Source organism: Xenopus laevis, chromosome 3S (genome assembly GCF_017654675.1).
Source record: "Xenopus laevis strain J_2021 chromosome 3S, Xenopus_laevis_v10.1, whole genome shotgun sequence".
Lineage (NCBI taxonomy): Eukaryota > Metazoa > Chordata > Amphibia > Anura > Pipidae > Xenopus > Xenopus laevis.
Window position 1 is genome coordinate 2,993,860 of NC_054376.1, and position 12,641 is coordinate 3,006,500.

The 12,641-nt window shown below is 44.3% G+C and overlaps 1 protein-coding gene across 1 annotated transcript; it reads left to right on the forward strand.

The window, feature by feature from the left end:
* Positions 1-4,461: 4,461 nt before the first annotated feature.
* On the forward strand, positions 4,462-11,443 carry adck2.S (aarF domain containing kinase 2 S homeolog). Its single transcript, XM_018254775.2, has 8 exons — positions 4,462-5,622; positions 6,635-6,781; positions 7,088-7,216; positions 7,970-8,065; positions 8,389-8,640; positions 10,014-10,142; positions 10,222-10,275; positions 10,392-11,443. The coding sequence occupies exons 1-8, from the start codon at positions 4,717-4,719 to the stop codon at positions 10,533-10,535; spliced, it is 1,857 nt and encodes a 618-aa protein (XP_018110264.1). The 5' UTR covers positions 4,462-4,716; the 3' UTR covers positions 10,536-11,443.
* Positions 11,444-12,641: the final 1,198 nt, after the last annotated feature.

A 12,641-nucleotide genomic window follows, 5' to 3' on the forward strand; every position in this document is an offset into this window, starting at 1 on the left:
GGCACAATTACACTGGCGTTAGATATAAGTGGTGCGGATGGGGCTGGGAGGCAGCTTTACTTCCCCTTTAAATGTCAACTCTACCTTTGCTTTTTCCTCGTGGATTTGATTTATGGAATTCTGCCCAAAATAACGGCACCCCGAAATGACCACGTTTCTCTGTAGGAGACAACACGGACCAATAACAGGCTCTGAGATTGTGACCATTGTGACATCACTCCTTGAAGAACCAAAGAAAACGTTGGTCGTTATATTCTGGAAAGAGAGAGATTCGCTGTGATGGGTTCACTCAGTTATGGAGGGGCCCTCCAGGCAGGGTTTGTTCTACTTTATATATAAACAGCACATTTTGGGGGGGCCCTAGAGATCTCGGCTTCTGCACCGCAGGCTCGGGGGTCAGTAATACTACTAAGTTAGCAGGGGTAACCATGGGTAACCTGAGCCCAGGTCTGGACTGGGATTTAACAGAAATAATGACTGGAGGTACAGGGGTGCTGGAGGGGCCCCTCTGTCATTTGCCAAAACCCACAGACTGGGTCCCTCCTGGGTGGTGGGTTCTGCCAACTAATAAATTGGGACCAAATGAAATAAATGCAGTTGGCTGAGTTGAACTATATCTGCTCCCTCATTGGCCGTGCAGAGTCATCAGGGATCTCATTGGACGATCATGAGTCCCAGACAGTTATCAGACTGGTGCAATTTGCTCATTCGCTGCTGCTGTTTTAGCTGCATATTTAAAGGGGAAGCGCATCCTATGTTTAAGTTGCTTTGGCCCAGGTCATGATCCTGTAATGCGATAATCCCAGGTAATCGGGTCACACACCCACAACAAGGTTTATTCACGTGTGATACTAATTGTGTGATTTATTGTATCACATGCCCTTGTGGTTTGATTTATGTTGGACAAACATCTAGATCCATCAATGTCAGATTAAAGTCCACAATAGGCAAATATAAACCACCAGTACCAGCATTGGTTTCTATGGGTAATAAAGGAAAAGAAAAAACTAAAAAAAGAAACGTTATTAGCCCGGTATTTACCCACAGGGGCACCGGGTGGGTCAATTTTTATAGTTATTTGTTATTGGCACGAATTTGTGGCGAAATCCCGCATTTCGCCGGCGGCGAATAAATCCACGAATCTCCCGCGAATTTTCACCGGCATCAATTTGCGATTTTCGCGATTTTATCCGTGAAAACATTCGAATTGCTTGATTTTTTCATGAAAAGGTTCAAATTCCTTTTGTGAAAACTTTCTAATTGCTCTATTTTTGGTGAAAACTTTAGAATTTCATGATTTTTTCGTGAAAATGGTGGAATATCATGATTTTTTCCTGAACTTTCTGATTTCCCGATTTTTCGCAAATTTTTCGGCGAAATGGGAGAGATTCGCCCATCACTTGTTATTTGTCTTTTTCTTCTGATTCTTTTCAGCTTTCAAATGGGCGTCGTTGACCTTTGTATAAAACAAATGCTCTGTAAGGCTACAAATGTATTGTTATTGTTTCTTTTTATTACTGATCCTTCTATTCAGGCCTCTCCTATTCATATTCCAGTCTCTTATTCAAATCAGTGCATGGTTGCTAGGGGAATTTGGACCCTAGTTACCAGACTGCTGAAATTGCAAACTGGAGAGCTGCTGAATAAAAAGCTAAATAACTCAAAAACCTTTAATAATAAAAAAATAAAACCAATTGCAAATTATCTCAGAATATCCCTCTCTACATCCTACAAAAAGTTATCTCGAAGATGAACAACCCCTTTAATGCAGAGTATAATTTGTATAATTTTGTTTTTGATGAATTCGTATTTATCATCTTTTTCTTTGCTTTTCTTTTCTTCTTTAACAGGTAAGAAATCAGCTTGATATCTACCCAGGGACAGGTAAAGTTTCCCTTTTCCCTTCACTTTAAGGGGCAAATTCACCAAGGGTCGAATATTGAGGGTTAATTAACCCTCGATATTCGACTGGGAATTAAAATCCTTCGACTTCGAATATCGAAGTCGAAGGATTTTGCGCAAAATACTTCGATTGAACGATCGAAGGAATAATCGTTCGATTGAATGATTAAATCCTTTGAATCGAACGATTCGAAGGATTTTAATCCCACGATCGAAGGAATATCCTTCGACCAAAAAAACGTAGGCAAGCCTATGGAGACCTTCCCCATAGGCTAACATTGAGTTCGGTAGCTTTTAGGTGGCGAACTAGGGGGTCGAAGTTTTTTCTTAAAGAGACAGTACTTCGACTATTGAATAGTTGAACGATTTTTAGTTCAAATCCTTCAATTCGAAGTCGTAGTCGAAGGTCAAAGTAGCCCATTCGATCGTCGAAGTAGCCCAAAAAACACTTCAAAATTCGAAGTTTTTTTTACTTCGAATCATTCACTCGAGCTTGATGAATGGGCCCCTTAATGTAAAGGTAGAGTATTATTCTGTATCTTTATAATGTTGCCCTTTGCTGTTCTATTTAAATGCGGATATTTTGTAACTTTCTACAAATGTTGCCAATTAGATTGTCCTCAGTTCGGTTGTTACTCTTGTTTCTTTATTTCAAATGGTGTTTCTAGGTATCTATTTCTGTTGCACTTAGGGCCCTTACTCACGGGCGTTTGAAGCTGCGTTTCGGTTTTATGCGTTTAGCCGCAGGGGAGCGCTGGAGTAGATGCGCTGAATTCTTGTCAATGGGGCTGTACTCACACAGACGCATGTAAGCGCCAAACGCAGGAAAAATGCAACATGCTGCGACACAACCTGCGTTCGGCGCTTACATGCGTCTCTGTGAGTACAGCCCCATTGACAATAATTCATCGCATCTACTCCAGCGCTCCCCTGCGGCTGAACGCATGAACCCGGAACGCAGGGGAGTACAGCATTTATACGCCCGTGAGTAAGGGGTTAATTTTCTTGATGCTGCAAAATATGGACTATAAGAGATTTTTAACCCCTTGGACACTGAATACGTTCACTTTGGGTGATTAATAATAATTCTCTTTTTAAAAAAAAAAAAAAAAAAAATTCTTTTAACGCAATGGGCTACTTTATAACAATGTTAATTATATAAGCTCATTTATTAATTGATCACCCTATTTGTACTTCCTGCACTACGGTTTCCACATGCTTGACAAAGGGGCGTGTCCCCGAAACGTTGCATTTCTGCTAGGAATGCACTGAATCCACTATTTGGGATTCGGCCGAATCCCAGAATCCTTAATGAAAGATTCCGCCGAATCCCAGAATCCTTGGTGAAAGATTCGGCCGAATCCCAGAATCCTTGGTGAAATATTCGTCTGAATACCAATCTGAATCCTAATTTGCATATGTAAATTAGGGACAGGAAAGGAAAAAGTTGGAAAAAATCTTCTTTTGTGACAAAAGGAAGATTTTTTCCCCCACTTTTTTCTACCCTCCCCTAATTTACATATGCAAATTAGGATTTAGATTCAGTTAGGTCAGGCACAAGGATTCGGCCGAATCCGAATCCTGCTGAAAATTCCGAATCCCGAACCGAATCCTGGATTTGGTTCATCCCTAATTTCCGCACAATAAATGAGCAATGTGCTCCCTGCACCAGTAATGCCTTGTGTGCCGATATCTTCTTCCCAGTGAGGTTGCCCGATCCTCTAATATTGTGCCCCGGGCTGATCTCTACAAGGTTGTGCGATTCTTCTATTTGCTTGTGTATGATTAGGGTTGCCACCTGACCAGTGTTTTACCGGCCTGATCGGTAAAAATGATGCTGGACCCCAATGTTATTAATAGGGAAAAAATCTAAATATAAAGGAAGGCCGGTATTTTTTTCAATGATAGTCATGAGTAGGGTTGTCACCTTTTCTGGAAAAAAATACCAGCCTTCCTATATATTCATCTTTTTTCCCTATTAATAACATTGGGATCACTGACCTTCCTATATATTTATCTTTATTCCCTATTAATAACATTGGGATCACTGACCTTCCTATATATTTATCTTTATTCCCTATTAATAACATTGGGATCACTGACCTTCCTATATATTTATCTTTATTCCCTATTAATAACATTGGGATCACTGACCTTCCTATATATTTATCTTTATTCCCTATTAATAACATTGGGATCACTGACCTTCCTATATATTTATCTTTATTCCCTATTAATAACATTGGGATCACTGGCCTTCCTATATATTTATCTTTATTCCCTATTAATAACATTGGGATCACTGGCCTTCCTATATATTTCTCTTTATTCCCTATTAATAACATTGGGATCACTGACCTTCCTATATATTTCTCTTTATTCCCTATTAATAACATTGGGATCACTGACCTTCCTATATATTTATCTTTATTCCCTATTAACAACATTGGGATCAGACATCATTTTTACTGGCCAGGTGGCATGATACTTATTTGTATAAAGCCTATAGAATGTTCCTTTAAAACACTTTCATTTCTTGGAGTTACTGTTCCTTTAAGAGCAGTGGGGAGTGGCTTCAACAGTGACACACACACATGGGGTGTGGCTATGAAACTGTCACATTATATGAGACCGGGGAACGTGCTGAGCTTAGGCTGCTCCTGATTGGTCTCCTATTGAAGGGTCGGGGAGACAGAGGGAGAGTGGGAGTCGATCCCCGGGGTGCAGAGCAGATCAGGAGCCTTTCTGTGAATGGGATCCGGCTAGTGAATTGCTGGTTATGTTTCCTGCTTTCAGTCCTGACTCTTACCCACAATGCTTTGCTTCTGGCTGAGACAGGGGCTCTCTGTTTTGCCCATCAGAGGGGTCGTACAGAGGGGGGCTTCCCTAGGGAGAAGATGGAGGAGGAAGGTAACGCTTTACACCCCAATAAAGTCCATCCCCAGGGTGTCACTGATCTGCTGGGCTGCCAGAGAGGGGACACAATCAGCCCTGCACCAATCACAAGGAGCGGGGCCCCTGACACAGGAATGTGGGCCCCAAGAATATACCGGGCACAGGCCCCCCCCAGGTATCCTCATCAGGATTATCTTCATTATCCGCCTGGGGGTGCGCGCTGGGCTGCTCTTTCTCAAATTTGGGCCCCTTCTGTGTCTTTATCCCCTGACGTTTGTCTCTGTCACATTCTCCTCCCTGTGGCTCCAGCTTTTATTAAAAGCCACCGAGACGTCAGGACCCGCCTGCATTAAACTGGGCCAGTGGGCTAGCACTCGGCGGGACCTTTTCTCTGAAGACTTCTGCAACTTGTTTTCCAAGCTCCACGTTAAGGTGGCCCCCCACCCATGGGAGTACACGGAGCGCTGCTTGCGCCGAGCCTTTGGCACCAACTGGAACCAAGCGCTGAGGTTTCACAGCAGAGATCCGGTGGGCTCCGGTTGTGTGGCCCAGGTCTATAAAGCCTACGCCCATCTCTCCGCTATTGGTCACTTTAACCTTCAGGCTTTGACTGACAGCTCCGACCATGAGATGATTGGTTACGAGGCCTGGGAAGTGCCGGGGCTTATGGGTATCCTTGGGCGCCTTTGGCAGTGGAGAAAGAAAAACAAAGTAGTTCCCACAGACACACCTGGAGGGACATCACATTTCCAACAAGATACCCAGGAAACCCCATTGTACCCCGATGGGTCAGACACCCCACAACTGATTCCTGTGGCTGTAAAAGTGAGTAACAATTAATTACCAGCACCCCTTTATCTACTACTGTGCGCACTTAATTACTGTTTATTTACATTTATTTATATCACTTCATTTGAATAAGAGCCACATACGTAACAGAAACCTAGAATCTCAGCTGCCATAAAGCAGGACAGGACTGCTGCTTACAATGGGGATCAGATAGGATCTGTGCAGCCCCTGGGACAGAATGTTCTGTTATACAGATAGCTAGAATCTCAGCTGCCATAAAGCAGGACAGGACTGCTGCTTACAATGGGATCAGATAGGATCTGTGCAGCCACTGGGACAGAATGTTCTGTTATACAGATAGCTAGAATCTCAGCTGCCATAAAGCAGGACAGGACTGCTGCTTACAATGGGGATCAGATAGGATCTGTGCAGCCACTGGGACAGAATGCTCTGTTATACAGATAGCTAGAATCTCAGCTGCCATAAAGCAGGACAGGACTGCTGCTTACAATGGGGATCAGATAGGATCTGTGCAGCCACTGGGACAGAATGTTCTGTTATACAGATAGCTAGAATCTCAGCTGCCATAAAGCAGGACAGGACTGCTGCTTACAATGGGGATCAGATAGGATCTGTGCAGCCACTGGGACAGAATGTTCTGTTATACAGATAGCTAGAATCTCAGCTGCCATAAAGCAGGACAGGACTGCTGCTTACAATGGGGATCAGATAGGATCTGTGCAGCCACTGGGACAGAATGTTCTGTTATACAGATAGCTAGAATCTCAGCTGCCATAAAGCAGGACAGGACTGCTGCTTACAATGGGGATCAGATAGGATCTGTGCAGCCACTGGGACAGAATGCTCTGTTATACAGATAGCTAGAATCTCAGCTGCCATAAAGCAGGACAGGACTGCTGCTTACAATGGGGATCAGATAGGATTTGGGCAGAGATATCTCAATATTTATATATTGCCCATTTAACGACCATAGTAACGTCTTTATCACTGTTGGTAACTAGGGGATAACTATTTATAACATAACCAGGTCCTACACCCCGGCCTTACCCAACATGTGCGGATGGACATTCTCCTGATGAAGACGTGGAGCCGACTGATTGGCTGGATCCCTGGATTCAGGTGGCTGAGCCTGACGGAGATGGTGGAAGAGTTTGAGAAACTGATGACCCACCAAGTGAGTCCTTGAGCTGATCACAGAGTCCATCATAGTAAAAGGGCAGAGGTCTCCCCCATTGGTTGGGAAGGGCAGAGGTCTCCCCCATTGGTTGGGAAGGGCAGAGGTCTCTCCCATTGGTTGGGAAGGGCAGATGTGGATAATAACATAATAAAACCCACAGGGAAGTCTTTTTGCCCAATACCCTTGTTACATGCCCTTCCCCCTAACAGAGGGTGGGGTTCAGTTCACAGGTAGGAAGCACTGCAGGTGTTGGTTTTACCTCCCAGCCCTGCTTTCACTGTGATTTTGTTTTATCGCCTCTAGATCGACCTGCGCTTTGAAGCTCGCAATCTAGAGATTTTCCAGGAAAAGTTTGACAAGGCGGAATTCATCAGGTTTCCGACCCCCCTGCGACCGTTGGTCACTCGAAATATCCTGGTTGAGACCTTCGAGGTGAGTTGTTGGTGTCTTGGATAACCTGGTCAACTCTATCCGTAAATAAACACGGCCTAGTGATGTCATCGGTGGCATCAAGTGACATCACTGAGACCTGAAGCTCGAATTCTCACAATGCCTCGGCTTGAAAAGATTGACGTCAGTGTGCAGGGCATTGTGGGAAATGGATTCTTGACCGGAGCAGAGCTGACTCCTGCTGGGTTGTTTCAGTGGTTTGTGTAGTCAGGACCAGCAGTGCAGAGAAAAGCGACCGACATTAAAGGGGTTGTTCGCCTTTCAGTTCACTTTTAGTATGTTATAGAAAGGACAATTCTAAGCAACTTTTCATTTGGTCTTCATTATTTATTTATCGTTTTTTTTAATTATTCTGGACTCCTTCCAGCTTTCAAATGGGGGTCACTGACCCCATATTAAAAACAACTGCTCTGTAAGGCTGCAAATATATTGTTACTGCTACTTTTTATTCCTCCTCTTTCAATTCAGTCCCTCTCCTATTCATATTCCAGACTCTTATTCAAATCAATGCATGGTTGCTAGGGGAATTTGGAACCTAGCAACCAAACGGCTGAAACTGCATTGTGGAGAGCTGCTGAATAAAAAACTAAATAAGTCAAAAACCACCAATAATAAAAAATGAAAACCAATTACAAATTGTCTCGGAATATCCCTCTCTATATCACACTAACAGTTAATTCAAAGGTGAACAACCCCTTTAACCAATAAGGGCAAATTTGTGTTTTGTGTTTTTAGGAAGGGGAAACGTTGTCCCTGTACCTGCGAGAGCCAGACGCTGCTCAGATAAAACAAAGGATCGCTGGCATGGGGGTGGACATGTTGCTGAAAATGGCAAGTGCTTCTGTTATTGGGGGGCTGCTTTATTCACATGTCTCTACGAAAGTCTAGATTAGCAGCCGCAGTACCACGTTTGGCCATGGAGACGCAATAGAGCAGCAGATTCTGGTGAGGAGAACCCAAGTGCAATGTCCCATGAGGAACCCGTGGCCCATTAGGTTTAATTGCCAGTCTCCCATTGGCCCAGTCTGACCATGAGGTGCACAGTTTAGTTGTAAATACAACCCCAGGCTAATCGCTAGCTCTTCTTCACTTTCCCACTTTCCCACACAACCACCTCAAACTGGGATTTCTTTGCCTTGTTTCTCCCCCTGCAGATATTTACAGATAATTTTGTCCATGCTGACCTGCACCCCGGGAATATCCTGGTGCAAGGGGTTCACCAGTACGTCACCGGTTCCCCGGACCAAACCACCCTGGTGGATATGTGCGACACGCTTATCGTAGACGTGCGGCCGGCCCGTTGCCCGCTCAGGCTGGTGGTGCTCGATGCCGGCATCGTGGCCGAACTGCAGGAAAAGGACCTGCAGAATCTAAAGGCTGTTTTCACGGCTGTACTGCTGGGACAGGTAAGTGCGCGAGGCTTGTGTCACACCTCGAGGGCAGAGACACGAGAAGATTCAGGGAGACAAATCGCCTCTTCTTCGGGCGACTAATCTCCCCAAACTGCCTTCCCATCGGCTAGAATCGAAATGACTGGCGGGATGGAACTCAGAGCAGAATAGCACTCACCCGAAGTTGGGTATTTTACCAGTCTGGCCGGTAAATATTTGGCTTGATGCCAATGTTATTAATAGGGAAAAACGGCAAGAATATAGGAAGGCCGGTATTTTTTTTTCCAGAAAAGGTGGCAACCCTACCCGAAGTTTCCTCTTCGGGCGACTTCAGAAAACAAAGCGCTCCAGGAAGGCAGTTCGGGGAGATTAGTCGCCCGAACAAGAGGCGATATGGCGCCGGGCGACTGAATCTCCCCGTGTGTCTCTGCCCTCAGCTGTTGTTCAGGTCTTTCATTTGGGAGCTGAGTGGGTCAGGCTCTAGTGTACAGGTAACCACGAGTTTCCTGCAAAAAAGGGGGTACCCCGCGGGATGAGGGTAGGATTTTCGGGTGCGGGTATAGATGCGAGTCTGTGGATTGTTAGATTGTCTATATTTTTTTAAAATTCTACAAAACTTTTTACCGTCCCCGCCCATTTTTGATGATGTCACTTCCAGTTTGCAGCAACATCACTTCCAGTTTAATGGTGGTCGGCGGGTTGCGGATAAAGCAGTTGCGGGTCGGGTTCAGGTAGCGGATTAAAGTGGGTAAATGCGGGTTCGGGTCTTATAATTTGGTTCTCCGCAGGACTGTACTCTAGTGCACCATAAAGTCTTGGGAAGATCTTACTGGTACAGGTAAGGATCCGTTATCCGGAAACCCGTTATCCAGAAAGTTCCGAATTACGGAAAGGCCGTCTCCCATAGACTCCATTATAATCAAATAATACAAATTTTTAAAAACGATTTACTTTTTCTCTGTATTAATAAAACAGTACTTTACAGTTGATCCCAACTAAGATATAATTAATCCTTATTGGAAGCAGAACCAGCCTATTGGGTTTATTTCATGTTTATATGATTTTCTAGTAGACTTAAGGTATGAAGTTCTAAATTATGGAAAGACCTGTTATCTGGAAAGCCCCAGGTCCCGAGCATTCTGGATAATAGGTCCCATACCTGTATTGGCTGCTTTAGAACCGAGGTGGAAGAAACCAATCACACACAAATTGGTGGGTTACTCCATGAAAACAGAAGGGAAGTTTTTGCTTCTGAAACCAAAGACCTGCACCAGGCCTGGATGGGCACGACCCGAATTTAAACCCACTACCTGGTTTGTCCCACTGGTAGTCTGAGCAGACCCCCTCCATGCTGGTATTAATAGAGAAGATATATGTGTTACTTACAGGGCGAGAAGGTAGCGGAGCTGATCTTACACCAAGCCAGAGCCAATCAGTGCACAGACGTAGAGGGCTACAAGAAGGACATGGCGGAGCTGGTGGCAGAGGCCAGGAAGAGGACAGTTGCTTTGGGAAAGGTTAGCCGCTTCCTCCATTCCCATTATCTCCATTAATTCGTTAGTCACCACTAATTACTCATCTCTTGTCTCACTGCAGTTGCAAGTGGCGGTTCTGCTGTCTCGGCTTTTTCGGATTCTGATGGCGTACAAGGTAAAGCTGCTTGACTCCACCTTACTTAGTCTCCTAGAGTCTGGAATAAACTTTGTCTAGAACCCAAAAACCTAAACACAACCCAGATGTTCCAAGTGGCTTTCCTTCTCTTCCAGGTAAAGCTCGAGAGCAACTTTGCGTCGGTGATATTTGCTGTTATGGTTCTGGAAGGACTCGGCCGCTCTCTGGATCCGGAGGTGGATATATTGGAGGCGGCTCGGCCTCTCCTGTTGAAAAACGCTGCTTCCCTGCTGATCTAGACTCCAGCCATGAGTTTGGAACCGGAGCTGTAAACTCCTGGAATGGAGGCCGTGTCTGAGGATGGGAAGATGGACCAGATCATGGATGGAGATATCTCAACTTCTGGTCGCAGAGATGTCATTAATTTGGGTATTGGGTGAATTTTGCCTTGTTGGCTCCCACAGCAATGGGAACAATGCACCTCCACCTACATCTTCACTTGGGAGAACCTGAATATCTCCCATGAGAGAATGGAAAAAAACCAAAAAGTTGGATCTCCTCAAAATAATTGGTTTTACTCTGAAGTTTACGAGCAGGTAAAGGTCCGGGTGTGAAAGCAAATATGGAATGATTTATTACCCTCAATACAGTATAATGCACAGACTATCAGATCTAGTCCCCCTGATTCTAAATGGTATGGTCCACTGGAGACCCATTAAAGAAGGAGTTCTCCTTGGATTTGCTAATTGACTTCTTCATGGTTTGGTCAGTCATTTTTCATTCTTCCTGGTGTTGCCTGAAATCTCACCCTGGACTTACTGTAGGAGCAGTGGAAATAAAGGTGCTGCCCATGTTTATTAGGGGTACACACATTGGAATTTTGGGCGGCTGCATCACGATGAAAGGGATATTTTTATACACTACCTCAAAGGACAATTGGAGGAGACAGGAGCAAATTGAGGATGAAGGCTTTATTAAGGAGGAGGGTGCATGGGGGTGCAGAAGCATGAAGCACCACAAGGAGGAGGAGGCTGAAGGAAGAAGGGAGGCCTGGGGACGAACCTAAACTTTGACATGAGTCTGGTGGGAAGATGCCTGTCAATAAGGTTATTTAGAATTGCAGCCATAAAGAAAACACCATATGTGCTCCGCCCTACAGTCAGTCACATGACTTTGAGGAACAGGAAATAAACAAATGTTTAGGTTGGAAAAAAAGACGCCCCTCCCACAAGCTCCACCTCTTCATCTCAGCAGTGGTGACCGTCTTTTTTTTTTTCCAACTGAATCTCAGTACCCCAAATTAAGGGCAAAGAAAATGTATTTTGATGAAGATATCCCTTAAACAGTGATCCATGCAGACACCCAATTTTTATATAGAAAGGGAAACCCACATATATTATAGCACTACAGAAATGGCACAAGTTGTATATATTTCAGCAAAGCAGGGTTGGTGATTAGACTTTGTTTCAATTGTGGCTCTGTAAGGTCGACACCTTCTTTAGAAGATCACCTATAACTTATATGGTTCCTGCTGAATTGTGCTTAGTACAGAGGAATACCTATGCTGCTATAGTTTTATGGGATCTCTCTGTACAGACTATGAGCAAACTTAGGGACTGTTCCTGCTGAATTGTGCTTAGTACAGAGGAATACCTATGCTGCTATAGTTTTATGGGATCTCTCTGTACAGACTATGAGCAAATTTAGGGGCTGTTCCTGCTGAATTGTTCTTAGTACAGGGAATACCTATGCTGCCATAGTTTTATGGGATCTCTCTGTACAGACTATGAGCAAACTTAGGGGCTGTTCCTGCTGAATTGTGCTTAGTACAGGGAATACCTATGCTGCCATAGTTTTATGGGATCTCTCTGTACAGATTATGAGCAAATTTAGGGACTGTTCCTGCTGAATTGTGCTTAGTACAGGGAATACCTATGTACCATAGTTTTATGGGATCTCTCTGTACAGACTATGAGCAAACTTAGGGGGCTGTTCCTGCTGAATTGTGCTTAGTACAGGGAATACCTATGTGCCATAGTTTTATGGGATCTCTCTGTACAGACTATGAGCAAACTTAGGGGGCTGTTCCTGCTGAATTGTGCTTAGTACAGGGAATACCTATGCTGCCATAGTTTTATGGGATCTCTCTGTACAGATTATGAGCAAATTTAGGGACTGTTCCTGCTGAATTGTGCTTAGTACAGGGAATACCTATGCTGCCATAGTTTTATGGGATCTCTCTGTACAGACTATGAGCAAACTTAGGGGGCTGTTCCTGCTGAATTGTGCTTAGTACAGGGAATACCTATGCTGCCATAGTTTTATGGGATCTCTCTGTACAGACTATGAGCAAACTTAGGGACTGTTCCTGCTGAATTGTGCTTAGTACAGGGGAATACCTATGC